The sequence below is a fragment of the Vulpes vulpes genome, chromosome 1 (genome assembly GCF_048418805.1).
Source record: "Vulpes vulpes isolate BD-2025 chromosome 1, VulVul3, whole genome shotgun sequence".
NCBI classification, from domain to species: Eukaryota; Metazoa; Chordata; class Mammalia; order Carnivora; family Canidae; genus Vulpes; species Vulpes vulpes.
The window spans coordinates 72731871-72750789 of NC_132780.1; the positions used below are offsets into that span (position 1 = coordinate 72731871).

At 39.3% G+C, this 18919-nt stretch overlaps 1 protein-coding gene across 8 annotated transcripts in view; it reads right to left on the reverse strand.

Annotated features, from left to right (window-relative positions):
• Positions 1-17731, reverse strand: part of WTAP (WT1 associated protein) — a 28653-nt gene extending 10922 nt beyond the window's left edge. For 3 of the 8 annotated variants that reach the window (XR_012003112.1, XR_012003111.1, XM_026018694.2), the window contains exons 1-5: positions 16696-16861; positions 9413-9450; positions 6888-6943; positions 2567-2625; positions 1062-1189 (exon numbers count right to left, since the gene is read on the reverse strand). Coding sequence is in view for 4 of the 8 variants with exons in the window: in XM_026018694.2 (XP_025874479.2) it covers positions 1062-1189; positions 2567-2625; positions 6888-6943; positions 9413-9442 (273 nt within the window). In the remaining 4 variants the exon portion in view is untranslated. Of the gene's footprint in view, positions 1-1061; positions 1190-2566; positions 2626-6887; positions 6944-9412; positions 9451-14041; positions 14250-15826; positions 16518-16695; positions 16862-17014 lie in introns of those variants that run through there. The other 5 variants (XR_012003110.1, XM_072767010.1, XR_012003113.1 and 2 more) reach the window with 4 other exon arrangements.
• Positions 17732-18919: the final 1188 nt, after the last annotated feature.

Genomic DNA, 18919 nt, shown 5'->3' on the forward strand with positions numbered 1-18919 from the left:
CCCAGGGCGTGATCCTGGAGTCCCGGGATCGAGTACCACGTCGGGCTCCCTGCATGGAGCCTGTTTCTCCTTCTGCCTGTGTCTCTGACCTCTCTCTGTGTCTCATGAACAAATAAATAAAATCTTTAAGAAAAAAAATACATAGGGATTCCTGGGTGGCTCAGCGGTTTGGTGTCCGCCTTTGGCCCAGGGCATGATCCTGGAGTCCCAGGATCAAGTCCCACATCAGGCTCCCTGCATGGAGCCTGCTTCTCCCTCTGCCTGTGTCTCTGCCTCTCTCTGTGTATGCCTCTCATAAATGGATAAATAAAATCTTAAAATATATATATATATATATATACACACACACACACACACACACACACACACACACACAGGGATTGTGAATTTGAACCCCATGTTGGATATAGAGATTACTTTATGTTAAAAAAAAATGTTTAAGTTCTGATTTTTCCAAATTAGAACAACACAAACAGAACTACCTCTACTTCACATAACATATATACAAAACACTAACTAAGATGGAATGGCTATGACTATTGAAGACAGCATGTAACTGAATCTAAATTCAACTAGAGCTAAATGATCAAACATGCCACTGGATTTCAGACTTGGCAAATACTACAAATGAAAGCTGTAACATTAAAAGCAGATATGGAAGAGATTGCTGATACTAACAAAAAAGTTTTATACACAGAGAGGTAAGGAGAGCAGAGGACAAAGAGTTTGCTTATTAGTTAGAAGCAAATGCTCCTCATGCTCTCAGGTATCCAAAAAAAAAATAATAATAATAATGGGATCAACATACTGATTCTCGTATCATGGAAATTCCAGAGAATGACTCAAAACTTTTAACAAAGTCTTGGCCAAAAAAAAAAAAAAAATTTAAATTCAACAATGGGGTGAACAAAATTTTAGTGTATTTACAGCTCAAAGCCTGTCTACCTAACAAAATGTTCATTTATAATTAAGTTTATAAAATTAGCTAAATATTAATAGACCTAATAGTGTAGACTAAAAACCAATTCCTCAAAAAGACTCAAAACATTTGAAATACTTACAGTACACTCTTGCATCTCTTGCTCCTTGGTTGCTAGTCGCATTACAAGGATGTTTTCTCTGCGAGCAGACTCTTGTTGTTGTTGCTTTAGTTTTTCTTCAGACTCCCTTAACCCAGTCACATCATTAGCTGATGATTAAAAAAAAATTCAAAATATTATGAAACATAATTACAAGATCAAGCGGACCTACTCAAAATAAAGTTCTGACTGCCTTTAAGGATAATAAAAACAAGGGCAAAAAAATTCACCAAGTCTTTAGTTTCTATCCTAACTACTTTAATAACAAGGAAATTTGTTCTTGATCATGAGTGCACTTTTTAGAAGCTAGTGGTGTACTAATACTACCTAATACTACATGGAATTGTTATTATTGTCCAATTTACCTCCAACAGAACATGCGCAACTTCATTATCTGCATCTTATAGCATATCCACGAAGTCCTGACTATACTGTTTTTAACCTATCCAATGCAAACATGCCAATTACTGCACAATTATCACTTAAAGCTTTCACAATATTGGGGCACTGGGTGGCTAAGTCAGTTGAGAATATCTGACTCTTGGTTTCGGCTCAAGTCATGATCTCAGGGTCATGAGACTGAGACCCTCATGGTGCTCTGCTCAGTATCTGAGATACTCTCCATCTCCTTCTGTGCCTCCCCCTAACTCCCGCACATGCAGTGCATGCATGTGCTATCTCTCTAGAATAAATGAAATCTTAAAAAAAAAACTTTCACAATATTAATGTCTAAGAATTATTATACGGTCATATAGTAATTGAAATTTCAGGGTATCAAGCTTTCTGGACCTGGAAAACAAAATTGCTTTGTATACTAACAAATGGTATGTTATTCCTAACAATGAAAAGTGACAAAACTAAAATGGTCTTAAAACTAATACACTTTGTTGGTATTATTTTTCAGGTTTTGAAAACCCTGTAAATCTGTACCTATATCCTACTGTTACACTTCAAGCTCTTACAAGTTTATTAGGTGCTACTTCTTATGTACCTCCTTTCTAAGACTAGTAATTCATGCTTCACTTCTAATTCTTCTGTGGAAGGAATCAGAGACACATAAGGAAAGTTTCAAGTAATTGTGAATTTCCCTACTCTCAGACACTTATATGTAATTCTACTAAAACGGTCATGCTACTATATGTCGGGTCTTCTCCAAGTGACTGGGTAGGAATTTCTCAAGAAGAAGGATCATGGTTCATTCATCTATTTCGTAGCAGCAATACAGTGAGTGCTTGAGAAAGTTCTTTAACAAAATGCTTGAATGAAAATTACAATGGCTTAGGGGCACCTGGATGGCTCAGCTGGAAGACAGTGTGCAACTCTTAATCTCGGGGTCATGAATTTGAGCCCCACATCAGATGCAGAGATTACTTAAATAAAAACTTAAAAATTACAATTGCTTAGAAAAACCAATTATCTTGTGTCTATTACAAAAATCTAAAAGGAGATATTCACATAATCTTCAGGAAGCTAAAACTCAAACTTACAATTAAGATCTGTGTACTTGCCCTCCAAAGCTTGGACATATGCTTCATATTGTTTCCACCTAGTACAAAAATAAGTCCATGTATTAGTTGTCATGTTGATATTCCTTTTATTAAATATACTAGAAAATCACACCCCATAAATTTATAAATTTAAGTAATGCCAAGAATTTCACTACATAATTTTTAACCAATAGTAAAATTAGTCACTTCATTATTCCTTCTCAATTTACATTAACTAGGTAAAAGAAAATACAGAAAAAAGTTCTCTGCTTGAGAATACACCAAGTATGCTCCTTTGAGTCAGTTCATTTGCCTTAAACTAAATAAAAAACTTACTACTTTCAGATATGCTGTTCACCTAAGAAATGTGCCTAATTATAAGGAACTGAAGGTTCTTTATCTTAGCTCTTTTCGGAAAATAACATACAACCAAAGCAGCAGTTCAAAGTAGTATTTACTTTTGCCTGTAAAAAAAAAGGAAAAGAGTATACTATTTTCCAGGACTATTCTTTAAAACATCCCTACTTGGCAGAAACAATCTGCATAAATGACAGACTATCGGAGTATAAGGGAACTTTTCTTCCTTGTTATATTCCTCTACCTTCAAAATATAGGCTATGCTAGCTTGGCAATTATTGTTGAAAACAAGGTCCTGAGTCTTATGTTTAAGCAACTAACAAAAAGTAACCTACCCTGTCTGCTATCCTGATTACCAAAGAGCTTTGTTTTTAAGCTGCTCTTCAGTTACAGCTTATCAAAATTTAGTTGATCTCTGACCAATGCAGGGTAGGGATTTAGGGGTGACAAACCCTGCAGAGTCAAAAATCCATGTGTAACTTTTGACTCCCCAAAAAGCTCAATTACTAATAGCCTACTGTTGACTGGATGGAAGCCTTACCAATAGTATAAACACTTAGATAACGCTGTTTTGTGTATGTATTATGCACTATATTCTTGAAATAGCTAGAAAAAGGAAATATTAAGAAAACAACAACAAAAAACATTTAAAGTACTATACTGTACAAAATCTGCACATAAGTGGAACCACACAGTACAAACCTGTGTTAAAGGTCAATCAGACCTTTGATTTTAGAAAATCTTTCCATAAAACCTCAAAAACTTTGACAGGTTTGCTAGGAGATATATTAATATTACTGCATAATGAACAAAAAAAAATTCCATACTAAACAAATCCATATTTTCCAAAAACACTCCTGTTCAGTCAAAGGGTGCTTATTTTTATGGTGTCTACAACCTAGGACACAAAGAGGAGTTTCACCACTCAGTGTTTGGGGATGAATAAAGGCCTTTTATGCAGCCTATATAAGAACAATCAATTTTAGAGGGGGCCTGGATGGCTCAGTTACGCATCTGACTCTTTTTTTTTTTTTTTAATTTTTTTATTTTCTATGATAGTCACAGAGAGAGAGAGAGAGAGAGAGAGAGAGAGAGAGAGGCAGAGACATAGGCAGAGGAAGAAGCAGGCTCCATGCACCAGGAGCCCGACGTGGGATTCGATCTCGGGTCTCCAGGATCGCGCCCTGGGCCAAAGGCAAGCGCCAAACTGCTGTGCCACCCAGGGATCCCACGCATCTGACTCTTGATTCAGCTCAGGTCAGAACCTCATGGGTCCTGGGATCGAGCCCTGTGTCAGGCTCTGCTCAGCAGGGAGTCTACTTGGGATTCTCTCTCTCCCTTTGCCTCTCTCCCTACTCATGCTTGCTCTTGCTTGCATGCACTCTAAAACAAATAAATTAGAGGAACAGAAAAATATAAAGGTTTAACCAAAAACATCCTTTATCAAGATGACAGAACACACAGCATGGTTAAATTAAGTAGCACTTAATTTAAAATCACCAAGAGAATTAATGAGGAAAAACTAACTTAAAAGTCAGACATGATAATTCCCTAGAGATTAAACTGACCTCAACAATATAAACTGCAGGACTTAAAAACTTTAAAAGTAACAACATAAGAAATTGCTGACATGAATTTCTTTTTTTATTTTATTTTATTATTTATGATAGAGAGAGAGAGAGAGAGAGAGAGAGAGGCAGAGACACAGGCAGAGGGAGAAGCAGGCTCCATGCACCGGGAGCCCGATGTGGGATTCGATCCCGGGTCTCCAGGATCGCGCCCTGGGCCAAAGACAGGCGCCAAACCGCTGCGCCACCCAGGGATCCCTGACATGAATTTCTATTAAGATTATATTACTGATATTTCCCCCTACGAATAAATCAAGAAAAGACTACACATACTAACCAGAGGTACTAAGAGAGTATCAACACTTGAGTGGCAGTATATCACAAGCAAGGGTGTACTTCAGCAGGAGAGGACAAGAGTGTTTCAGACTACTAAGGATTTAAATTTCATGTTCAGGAAAATATATGTATGCAACGAAAAAACTGTCCTTTGCATGAAGATAAAAAGTTTGTCCACAAGATGAGTAGCTAAGGAAGGTGAGAAATTATCAGACTCTAGTTAACAATGGAACAGGTCATCTGTGCATGCCTATCTCATAAAACACTTTTTGCTCCCCTACTTCCAGCCTGTTAAATTTACTTAGTTATTCAAGTAAAAGTCCCTTGATATTTCTATAGAAAAAAAGTTCAATGATTTGGCAAAGGTAGCCCTGAAAATTTTGAAAAATACTTTCTTTGTACCTAAGTTATCATATAAAAAAATTCACCACCCAAAGTAATAAAATACAGAACACATTTAAGTTACACAGCACAAAACGTGTTGATTTCATTTTATATTAAAAAAATAAATACCCTTAATGCTATTCTTGACGATCAGCTTTTCAAAGACATTTATAAGACAACCACAAAAATTCAGAGCTTGGAATAACTTTGAAAATAATTCAACTCCTTTAACTTGCAGATGAGAAAATGAATATAAAGTTATAGGAACTGACCAAGGTCATAGCTAATGAGAAAAGAGTAACATTGCTTATCAGTAAATAATTTCTTCCAGGGACCCCTGGGTGGCTCAGCAGTTGAGCATCTGCCTCTGGCTCAGAGTGTGATCCCAGGGTCCTGGGATCGAGTTCCACATTAGGCTCCCTGCTGGGAGCCTGCTTCTACCTCTACCTAGGTCTCTAGCTCTCCCTCCGTGTCTCTCATGAATAAATAAATTTTAAAAATCTAAAAATAGTAGTAATTTCTTCCGAAACTAAACACATCATCCTTTAGGACTATTAACTTTTTCACATGTTAAACAGAAAAGGATTAAATAATGACCTCAAAACAAATCTATATATGTTAAATTGAAAGCTTTCTGAGAACCGGGTCTTTCCTATAGCAGGTTCTACAAATGAAGTACAAATGCTTCAAGTTAAAATTCTGAGATCTTCCCTCTGCAAGAAAAACATTACCTAGCAATCCAGAAGTTATCCAAGCTAGTACTACAGTTCTCTAAAGTGTTATGCTTTCCTCAATGTTTACATAATGAAGAAACAGACCAGGGATGCCTGGGTGGCTCAGCAGTTGAGCATCTGCCTTCAGCTCACGGCATGATCCCGCAGTCCTGGGATCGAGTCCCACATTGGGCTCCCTGCATGAAGCCTGCTTCTCCCTCTGCCTATCTCTCTCGGTGTCTCTCAAGAATAAATAAAATCTTTAAAAAAAAGAAAAGAAAAGAAAAAAAAGAAAAAAAAAAGAAAAGAAAAGAAAAGAAAAGAAAAAGAAAAGAAAAGAGAAAAGAGAAAAGAAAAGAAAGAAAAAAAGAAAGAAAGAAAGAAAGAAAGAAAGAAAGAAAGAAAGAAAGAAACACACACTATAGAAAGTATGTACAAACAGTACATTAAATGACTTCAGGATATATTAACGTTAAAAACAAAGCAATCGGGTAGCCCAGGTGGCTCAGCAGTTTAGCACTGCCTTTGGCCAAGAGCGTGATCCTGGAGACCCAGGATCAAGTCCTGCGTCAGGCTCCCTGCACAGAGCCTACTTCTCCCTCTACCAGGGTCTCTGCCCCCCGCCACCCCTGTGTCTCTCATGAATAAATAAATAATCTAAAAATATATATATCTGGGGATCCCTGGGTGGCGCAGCGGTTTGGCACCTGCCTTTGGCCTAGGGCGCGATCCTGGAAACCCGGGATCGAATCCCATGTCGGGCTCCCTGCATGGAGCCTGCTTCTCCCTCTGCCTGTGTCTCTCTCTGCCTCTCTCTCTCTCTGTGACTATCATGAATAAATAAAATCTTAAAAAAAACAAAAATAAAAAAATATATATCTAACTTGAAAATAATTAATTATAGGCTAGAACCCCAATGTTCTATAGAAAGTATTTTATATTTTTGATAAAAGAACATTTTACCTTAGAATTAACTCATCTCGTGCCATAACTTTGAAGTCTGTTTCACTCAGTCGAACCTATATAAAAAAAATTAAAATATGAACGGACTTGTTCTTCCTAAAGCTTTAAAATATTAAATGCCAATGACTTTTATATTCTTCATAAAGATAGGATCTTAACATTTTAATCCACCAATTGCTCCTTTCTGTTATTAGAAACACCCTTATTACTGGAGACACATAAAATCCTTCCCAAAGGAGCTCTGTGGTGAAACATAGAAAATCTCTCCAGAGGCTCAGATTAAATGGCTCAGTACATATTATAGGTTTTTTAAAAACTTGTATTATTGTTTTTAAAAGGTAAACTGTTTAATACAGGCATCATTCTTAAGGAAATACAAATTAAAACTCTAATAAACTATCACTACACACTTATTAGAATGGCTTAAAAAATAGTAGTAACACCAAATGCTGGAGGAAGATGTAGAGAAACCAAACTTTCACATTTTGCTGGTGAGAATGCCGGTCCAGCTATTCTGGAGAATAGTTTGGCAATTCCTTTTGAAACTAAAAATGGATGTGCCACACAACCAACCCAGCATACATCTCAAAGAAATAAAACTTTATTTTCACACAGAAATCGGTCTATGAATGTTCACCAGCTTTATTTGTATCAGCCCCCAAACTGCAAACCACCCAACTGTCCTTTAACAGGTGAATGATTAAACTATGACACATCCCTTCCCCTGGAATACTATATTCACACCATTAAAAAGAAACAGCCCATGGATCAACTTGGATAAGCCTCCAGGAAATTATACTGGGTGGAAAACAAAAATCTCAGAAAGTTATATATACTGCATGATTTCATTTGTACATTTGTGAAACAGCATAATTACTGAAATGGAGAACCAATTAGCAGTTGCCAAGGGTTTGGGATGGATGGGGCTATAAAATGACAAAATGGAAGCTTGTGGTAGTGGTTCAGCTAACTATTTTGTTTGTGGTAGTGCTTACAGTAAGTTACACTGTGATGAAACTAAACAACTACACACACACACACAATACATGTATAAGCTCTGTGTATTGTACGAATGTCAAGTTCCTGGTTTTCATACTGTTATGCAAGATTTCTGATGGTTATGCAAGATTAACACTGAAGCAAGCTGGATGAAGAGTGCACAAAACCTCCCTGTACATTGCTTTGCAACTTCTGGTGTATTAGTAATTATTTCAGAATAAGAAGTTTAAAAAAATTGTTAAAAAATTAAACAATATTCTAGCTAGCTGAAACTGCTTTATGAATTAAGAAATATTAAGTGTTGGGATCCCTGGGTGGCGCAGCGGTTTGGTGCCTGCCTTTGGCCCAGGGCGCGATCCTGGAGACCCAGGATCGAATCCCACGTCGGGCTCCCTGCGTGGAGTCTGCTTCTCCCTCTGCCTCTCTGTCTCTCTGTGTGACTATCATGAATAAATAAATAAAATCTTAAAAAAAAGAAATGTTAAGTGTTTCTCTATACCAAATAAAGATTGTAAAGGTGAGGTACCTCTTCTGCATTAATATAAAATTAATGCTTTATCAGTTTCCTCTATAAGAAAAATGTTTCAAACTAGTAACATAGCATACTATCATAGAAGAGGGACAAATCATTGTACCAAAATATATATATATACATATATATATTAGAAGTCTAACAAAAAGCACACAGTTAATTTTGATGATTAAAACACAGTACAATTCCGTATTTCATGAACAATTTGACTTCAAAACTTAAGACAAATTTCCATAATCCTTTATCATCTAAATTGTTGATTTAAATATTCACTGGTTAATAAGCTCATACCCTGCTTTCCCTTTTGAATTATAAATTGTGGGATGCCTGGGTGGCTCAGTGGTTAAGCATCTGCCTTCAGCCCAGGGTGTGATCCTGGAGTCCCGGGATCAAGTCCCACATCAGGCTCCCAGCATGAAGCCTGCTTCTCTCTCTGCCTCTGTGTCTCTCATGAATAAATAAATAATCTTAAAAAAAAAAAAAAAAAGAATTATGAATTACTTTTAGAAACCATGTTATTTTGTAACTGTGTGTACAATAGTAACTAAACTGAATTAAGTTAGGGGAAGAGAAGAGGGAGAAAGTGAGACTAGAAAACAACTTCAGAAGAAAAGGTAGAAAGAATCTAAGTACTACCTGTAACCTTATGTTGAAAAATAAAGTGGTTTTACCTTACAAAGGCATTTAAAAAGTACCAAAAAAAAAGTATTAACTTATAAGAACTTGTGAAAAAATTTTGTTATGTAGGTGGAAGTATTTGTATAGTAAAGATTAAGAGTAGACCACAGAGATAATTATAATGCAAGTTTTCCAAAAACTGAAAATATTCTAAAAATACATTGCATACAAGATACAATGTCTGGCACATTATACACCCACAATGCTAGTAGTGTTATAAGGCAGAGTGAAAAATAAGCAAATAAAGATGTCCTTTCAACTCTATTAATTGCTGCCCCCTCAAAGGACTTAAAAAAACTGTGGGAAAAAAACATACCTTTTTGGGAAGAGGTTCCTCGTTGGTCATCTTGAATCCTAGAAAAAAGAGGCAGAGAACAGGTTCAATTGATGTTCTTCCAGTTAAGGTAGCAACAAGAAATACTGACTTTTCCAAATTTATTTGGGAACTCAGTTTTGACTAAACCATTAGATTACCCAGCAAGAATTTTTTTTTTTTTTTACCCAGCAATAATTTTAAGATTACAGAAACGTTACAAAAATATAACCGTGTTCCCATGTACTCTGTATCCACCTTCTCCTTTGTTAACTTCTTATATTACTACTGCTTTTAAGTTACAAAAAAAAAAAAAAATCCTTTGTAAAAAAGTATATCGTTCCTATTGATCTTCCCATAAAGGATTGATAGAAATACAACTTTTCTATGCATTCTTATAGCTCCCCCATGAGAGAGATCTTACAGAAGTGACATCGTTGTACTAAAGTCAGACACTGACCTCAGGCAGTATCCCAGGCATCTCGCTGAAAGCATATGAAGTGTAGTACCAGTTGCTAAGCCTTTCCTTTTACAGCATGTTTTTACAGTAAGGTAGAATCTTTTTTTAAAAGATTTTATTGTAATCATTTGATAGAGAAAGCACAAGCAGGGGGAGTGGCAGTGAGGGAGAAGCAGGCTCCCTATTGAGCAATGAGCCCTGTATGGGGCTCAATGCAAGGCTCAATCCCAGGATGGGATCATGACCTGAGCTGAAGATAGATGCTTAACCAACTGAACCACCCAGGCAGCCCAGTAGATAGATTCTATCATCATGATAATTCGCTATTGTACAATGCTTAATACGTGATATATATTTAAATAGGAATTTTTTATTAAGGTATAACTTCATGCCCCAGAATATGTATCTCAAATTGGCTTTAATAAATTTTTGTTTTATACATTTTTACAGAATTTATTTCACTCTATTGCAAACGATAGATTATACAATAGAACTCTCATTAACTTTCTTATTTTTTTTTAAGATTTTATTTTTATTTATTTATGAGACAGAGAGAGAGAGAGAGAGAGAGAGGCGCGGAGACACAGGAGGAAGGAGAAGCAGGCTCCATGCCAGGAGCCTGACGTGGGACTCGATCCCGGAACTCCAGGATCGCGCCCTGGGCCAAAGGCAGGCGCCAAACCGCTGAGCTACCCAGGGATCCCCTTCTTATGCTTTTTGAAAACACTTCTGCTACTTCCTAATATTCAAATAAGGTGACAAGCTAATTTAAATTTTTTCCTAGGTTTTATTTTCAACAGCACTGCCATGAATTTTCCCCTTATATTTTACACTTCCTTTATATTTATTTTATTTACCCATACGTCTTACACCCCACGCTATTAAACACTTAACCAAACAGAAAGAAGTCATGGAGATGTGCAGCAAAGTAACTAATTATACTGTATTGCATGTTTGAAAGTTGCTAAGAGAATAAATCTTGAAGGTCTTCACAAGGAAAAAAGGAAAAATATTTTTCTAATTATGTGGTAACAGATGGTAACTAGGCTTATTTGTGGTTAGCATTTCATAATATACACAAATATCTGATAATGTGTACCTGAAACTGTTAGGTGTCAATTATATCTCAATTTTCAAAAAATCAGCCAAAGAATTTATAGTGTAAAACTGAATTTTTAAAAGCCACTTGACTTCATATTTGAAATTCCTCAGAAGGGACATAATTCCAATGCCATTTTTTTATGTTACATAGAATTCCCACTCTATAAATCAGATATTCTAAATCATGGACTGCCATTAAAACCTCATTTTCAGACCAGATACAATGTGTTACAGAATTCAGCACATTTTAGGGGGAAAAAAATCATAAATCGATCATATATTACTGGCTTAGTTCTTCCCTCTTTAATAATCTTATCATTGGATGCAGCAAGCAAAAACCTGAGTAATGTCATTGTTTTCTGAATTACTGAAGTTGATCAAATCTTTGACCAATATCTATGAAGATATAACCATATCTTTATGATTTGATTTAAGGTCTGTATATTTTCCTATTTTTTTCCTTTAAATTGGTCCCTGTTTACTTTAGACCTCTTGTTGCCCAGTTTATACTCTGTTGGAAGTTAACAGACAGCTGCTTGGTGACTCTAACACAATACCAGTGATTCCAATCATTTGGAAAACAAAACTTCACCATGTTTATCCCCACAGAGGTCTACTTCTATTTTAGTATGTTTAAAGTATATTCACTCTACTTGACTGCAACCTATTGGAACCCAGAAATCAAGCCTGGCATTTCCTTGGAATTTCCCTTTCTCTGAGCAAGACATAATAGGCAAACATTGATTTTAGCCATTTGAACTTTTAGCCGTATTTAACTAGTATAGGTGTACCTATATATGCCACTAATCTGATTAAATCCTTCTAAAGGCTCCCCATCTCACTCAAAATAGTGCATGCCAATCCCTGCTGTGATCTCACATCAAGCTTTATTTTTCTGCATCGTTTTTCTTTTTTTCCTTTAACTTTATTTATTCATGAAAGATACAGAGAAAGAGAGGCAGAGACACAGGCAGAGGGAGAAGCAGGCTCCATGGAGGGAGCCCCACATGGGACTCGATCCCAGGACTCCAGGATCATGCCCTGGGCCGAAGGCAGCATTAAACCGCTGAGCCACCTGGGCTGCCCTTCTGCACTGTTCTTATCATGATCTGATATTGTACATACTTAATTGTTTCTCTCAATTATAGAATAGGCTCCATGAGAACTTTTCATTCACTGCTGATGCCACAGCAGGCACTCAAACGTATGCTGAATGGAAGTATGAACAAATGAATTCGCTTCAATTAATACTGAAATCATAATAGCTAAATAAGCCAATCTAATTTTTCCCCAAAATAACCAAGATGACCCACTGTAAAATTGAGAACATGAAACCTAATGTAACAGATATCGTGATAAGCCTGCTTAGTGACAGTTTAAAAACAGTTAAATTTATCACTGTGGATAGGCAGTCTACCTGTTAACTAATGGGCACTACAGCTACTCAGAATTTTAGTTATAAAACGTAAGCATTATGGATGTTACTCAATATAAATTCCAGCTTTAAATGCCTCTGCAACATGACACTTTCCCCAGGTTTATTTGTTCATTCTTAATACATATTCATATTATTCCATTAAAGTAAAATTAATTGCCTAGCTTAATTAGCAACAAATAAGCTACACGGTTTTTAAAGGGCACTTAAAGGACTAGGAGAAACATTAAAGAAGTTCTAATAACCCTACTTTTCCGTAAGAGGGTGGCAAACTTTGAAAACAAAAAAAATGCTGCAGAATTTGAGCCTGTTTCCTCATCCTAAAAAGGATGATCACCAACCACCAAGGTTCCAAATTATTAACCTACTTCTAAAGATAAACATTAATCTTTAGCATGGTGACTAGCACAAAATAAGCAATTATTAGTTTCCTTCTCCCCTTCAAAAAAAAACAAAAACAAAAACTCAATCACTACTTCTTGAAGAAACTGAAGGGATAATTCAGAGGTTGAGAACAATGAAAACATGCTCCTTTGTTTCTATTTCTAAGTCCCATTGCAGAATTCCTGGTGATCTCCAATTTTTAAAACTCTAAACAGGAAGTTTTTTAATTTTTTAACACTGGTTTATGTTCTTTTCTAAAAAATCTGATGGTGGACAAATTTTAATTACACATCACTTAAAGAATGTGTATATTTTCTTCAAAAATATAAATTTATTAATTTGTGACATACGTCAAAAACAAATGCAGTTTTTGTATAAAGGCCTGTGTTTCATGTTGACTCTCAGAGTCACATATCATTCCACATGTTACAGGATATGTGATTTAGGAATTCAAAGCATAAGCATTTTGAAAAAAATTCCTAATTTTTAGCTATTGAAAAGTCAATCTTGGGACGCCTGGGAGGCTCAGCGTTTGACCATCTTGCCTGTGGTTCAGGGCGTGATCCTGGAGTCCAGGGATCCAGTCCCACATTGGGCTTCCTGCATGAAGCCTGCTTCTCCCTCTGCCTATGTCTCTGCCTCTCTCCCTGTGTCTCTCATGAATAAATTTTTTTAAAAATGTCAATCTTTCCTTCAGAGTCCATAATAGGCCACACGAGTTAAGCAGCCTGGCAAAAGGCAAATTAGAACAAGGTTGGTTTTTTTTTTTAATATTTATTTATTTATTCAGAGAGAGAGGCAGAGACACAGGCAGAGGGAGAAGCAGGCTCCATGCAGGGAGCCCGATGTGGGACTTCATCTGGGGTCTCCATGATCACACCCGGGCTGCAGGCGGCACCAAACCGCTGCATTACTGGGGCTGCCCTAGAACAAGTTTAAATTTAAAAGTACCAACATTCAACTATTTAGCCAAAATAGAACTTGGTTCTCAAACTTAACTTTCACATTACATGAATATACTAAGAAAATTATTATTCCCCAAGAAAATTTTTAAATTACAACTGGCAAACATAATAGTCATCTAAAACAATTCTAGATTAATAAAGATAATATATATCCCAGGTTCTTGGAACCATCTATTTTTGTATCAGAAAAATGGAATAACTAAAATATCTGGAGCTGAATCTTGAATCTTGGGGGCGGGGGGGTAGACAGATAGATGAATATATACTCATGGCTTTGAGTCACACACCTAATAATCACAACTTTTCAAAGTTGAAGTTAGCCTCCATTTTCCAGATGATGAACATGATTATGAGTCACTAGGTGATTAACTCTGGTCAAAACAGGTATTAATTAATAAACTGGGGGTTAGGATTCCAAATGCGGCACCTCTCAAAAGTTGGTAACTGATGAAGATGGATTATTCTTCCACTCTCCCATCCTCAACAATGAATAAGCTTCAAGAAAGAACACAGAAAAGCAAAAGAGAAAAAACTTAAACTTGGTCAATTTGGCTGCCTTTTAAAATGTTTAAGATTGGTTACAACCAATCTTAAATTATGTAAACATTTCGGTTATTCACATGGATTAATCCAGGGATAATTTCTTAAAATTCAGACCTCAAGAACCACCACATACTCTTGATGCCTTTACACTGAGAAACACTTTACGATGGAGAGTTCAGTTTTGGTTGGCTAGGTGCCTAGCATCCCAGATCCCAGTACTTCACTGGCTTTTAGCATTACGATCCTAAATTATGCAATGCAGTTCTCTCTTAGGCGAACACCAGCCAACACAATTTGAGAAACCATGTACAATTTGAGAAACATTAGTTTGAGAAACTAATCATAACTGAACTCAAGAAACTAATAACCTAACAGCATACAACCCTGGCTCTAGTAAAAAGGGTACCATAGATAGGAGCTGGATGACCACTTTTTCCTAACTCTTTATCAGTCATGGATCTTGAGCAAGTCACTTAACTCTGAACTGCAGTCTCCAATCAGTGAGAAAGAGAGAGAAACCAATTTTACCTGCCTCACAGTGTTGCAAATCTCAATGCTCAAGTGCCACAAAAATGTTACACAAAAAGATTTTTCATATAAAATATCAACATCAAAAGATAATTTTAACGTGCACTAAAAAAATTAAACCAAATTTCACCAACTACATTTTCAAGAGTGGAGAATATTTATTTATAGACCCACTTCTAACCTGATGGACCAGCTTAATAATCCAATGGGATATACGGTTATGGGAATACTGAAAAGTTTTTCCGAGAAGCTGAATATCAGAAAACATTTAAAGGTAAACAAATAGAAGATAAAAAAAATACGAACAAGCATAAAACCAAACAGTACCTAGATCTTGTTTTGGTAAAAGACCCATCAACATAAAAATTTTAAGAGTAAAATTTTGTATTCTTAAAAAAAAATTTTTTTAAAGCAAGGTAACATACAATTATATGAAAAGACTGCCAAGTACAGGAATTCTATACTACATACATACAAGCATAGAAAGGACTTTTGAAAGCTTTAACGACCTGCACAAATACAATTATTACAGCCCTTGTCTCTACATCGTAGAGCTACTACAGATTCTCTATGTCATATATAGCAACTCATTTCTAACCTTTCTAATATTTTGAGCAGGCATGACTCAAAATTGAATCAGGAAATCCAGACGTTAAGTTCTGATGAGCTGAAGTCAAACAGCAGTGCCTGGGACACACTTCTAATTATTACCTTCCTCCTACGGGTCTTAGAAATTTATGCTTAAGTTCTACCACTGAGAGATGAAAATACTGACCACTTGGCTATAGCTATTTGTTTAGAGTAAGGTTAAGATCTAACAGAAGCCCCAAAATACACCCACCCAAGCCCTTAAAATTTAACTTCATCCTCATCACATGCCACCTGGCGGACCGCAATTTCCCTCCCCGGCTTGCCTCATTCGAAGCTACTGAACTAAGTAAAATGTAGGTACCTTGAAAATATTTCCCCACATCGTTGTTTTTGTTTTGTTTTTTTCTTACCGGCTGTTTGAATGTCGACAATACATGCACCTATCGTAGGAAACTCAATGGTCAGAACTGAAGAATTGAAAAACGAGAACTCTTGATAAATCTGTGACTTGTACTTCTCCTCCTCAGTAATGGAATTAACTAAATTCTAGGAGACCCACAACCAGGCGGACACAGCTCACGGCTGTAAATACACACACGGAAACCCTCTGCTACTCAGGGCCAAAGAACCGTCTTTTTACTTCAGAAACACAATTATTGAGGATTTTTAACACAGTCTTTTGAGATCAAAACAAGAATTTGGGACATTTTTCTCCCATGGATCCTCTGACCGATGCAATGTGGTGTTTCGGAGGAAAAAAAAGAAAAAAAGAAAAAAACAGGTAATAACAGCCTGAGAGAAACTCGAGACGAGACTTAAGAAATTTCCCCCAAGCCTCCCTTCTACTGAATTGACAGAGAACGCTTTCTCCGCTCAGAATGCGGGCAATCGTTTAAAAATGGAAGTCTCCGGGAGGACGCAGCTGCAGTCATGAGCTACTGCGCGATGTGCAGTGTGGTCCACGAGCCCGTCGGTGCCGCCGACCCTCGGGCTCCGGCGGGGAGCGGCGGGAGGGGGCGACGCCGAGGTGGGGACACGCCGCGCACCGAGGGGGCGGCCTCCCCGGTCGCCCCCGGGACGGAGAGCGGAGGCAAAATGGCCTCGGGGAGGCGGAAGTGTCCCCGCGGGCGGGAAGCAGGCGCCGCTAACGGGAGGCCGGCGGGCCCGGGAGCCCCGGCTCGCCCCGCGCGCTCTGCCCGCCCCTTCCCGGGCCGGCCGCGCCTCAGCCCTCGGGACCCGGAGGTCCTCGCGGCCGCTCCCGCCGGCGGCCCGCACCTACCTCTCCGGACGGAGGCCGCGCCGGCGCCGCCAGTCACATAGGCCGAGGCTCCGCCGCCCGCTCGCCGCCCAGGCCGCCACACCGCACCGCCCCGGCCCCCGCGCTCCTCCTCTCGCCGCAGCCCCGGCGCTCCCCTTTATTTGCGGGTCTCGCTGCCACAAAATGGCGCTGAGGGAGGACGCGAGGCCCCGAGGCCCCACCCCCTTCCCGCTCCTCCCGCCGCCCCGCCCCGCCCCGCCCCGCCCCGCCGCGCCGCGCCGCGCCGCAGCCTCCGCCCGCCCCGGTCGCCGCCCCGCCATGTTCGCGGCGGCCCACTCACCGAGTCGCCTCGCGGGCGCGGGCGCGGGCGCGGCCACCGGCCCGTCGCTGGGCCCCGCCGCAGGGAGGAGAGGCCAGGGCGCGGCGTCCGCCCGGAGCCCCCAAGCGCTAAGCGAGGAGCTGCGCTTGGCTGACACGCCGCGCGGCCTCGGAGCGCCGCAAGCTCGGCGGGGGCGGGGGCCGGCGGGCGGGGGAGCGGGCCGCGGGGAGGGGTGGGCGGCGAGGTCGGAGGTCAGCCGCGGGGCATCACGGGAAGGGCGGCGGGGGTCGCGATTGGCGGCGCGGGGCGGACGCGCTCGCCGGGCCACCTGCGGCTGCGGCGCGGCCTCCGGCGGAGGAATCCGGGCCGGGCGGCGCGCGATTGGCCGCTGTGTGGTGCAGCGTCCGCCGCTGATGCTTCCGCGCGCTGGTGGGCCAGGTGCAACCCCAGGAGCTAGGCCGTGGGTGGGAGGACGGGCCGCGGAGGCTTCGCTTAGCCTTGCCATTGGAGGACTTGGAAACCGGCGTTCCCGTGGAGCGCGGCGCCTTGACGTCTCGGGGCTAGACGGAGGGGCTATTGTCTAGCAGATGGGGGGTTGTGCCTGGGGCAGCTGCTCTAGCACCCCGCAGACCCAGAAGCGCGGGGAAGGCGAGCCCTTGAGTTTTTAATGAACCTTATAAAACACGATTTATAATTTGGGTATACTCCCTTATGCAAGACCTTGTGTCACCCGGGCCATTGCATAAGAACGATGGTGTTACCTGCTAAACGTGAAACAGTCTCTTGCACTTCCTACGAGGGTTCAGGTAATTCTTCTGATCTTCCCTTATCCGGCTTTGCTAAGAGTGTTTACCCCCTGAAGGAGCTGTCCTGAAATGAGGTGATTTATACGGATAAGATTAAAGTGGACTCCAGATACACATCTGGTATGTTCCCAGCAAGTGATAATGGAGAAAATATTTGCAGCTTACATCACAGGGAACCTTAAAAACGGAAGGGAAAAAAAAAAAAAAAGAAGACCAAGATCCGAAGAGAATTTTTGGGAAAGAACGTGAGCAGACAATTCGCAGAAAAGAATAGCAGTAGTCCTTAAACATAAAAGGCTGTTTGTCCTCACTTGTAATGGAAGTCACATTAAAATTACAAGGCCCTGGAGAAGCAGTGCTCATAAATTTCTTGGTGTCAATGGGGAAAAATGGTTCAAGCCCTATGGAGTACCAAAATTACATTTGCATCTATTCTTGTATCTTGCAATTCTACTTCTGACCCTAACCTTATTCTGAAAATACACTACCACAAAATAGAAACAACATGTAGGCAAGGTTATTTGTTGCAGTGTCATTTTCATAACAAAAGTTTGGAAATAACCCGAGTATCCCTTAATAGGGAGCTAGTTGGACATGATAAAACGGTACAATGGAATGCAAAGCAGCCATAAGAAAAGAATTGGGTTGCTTTGGAATGAGTCCCAGGTTATATGGAAAATTGGAAGGATATCCTAGAAACAAACGGTTACCTACAGAGGATTGTGGAAAGCATGCAGGGGAAAGAAGTAGAATCAAGACATCTAATTTTGAACTTATAGACTTTTATGTAGCCAAAAAGTAAATAAAGGAAACAAAATAAATCCAATGTTGAAAGCATATTGAAACAAACTTAACTGTAAGTCAAATTAGTAACAACTAATATTATTACCCATAGAAAAGAATTATTCCTCCAGGGCTTTTGAACATAGTACTCAGGTGACATCCATGGTGAGATATATTCTAAAGATGAAAAAGGACTGCAAAGGAATCTTAGGTTTTTCTCAATGTTTACAATTAATGGCAATACTATTGCTGTGGTTTTTAAACTATATGTGTATATATATGTAGATATATAATAGGATAACACAACTAATAATGTCTAACTTTTAAGGGGAGGAGA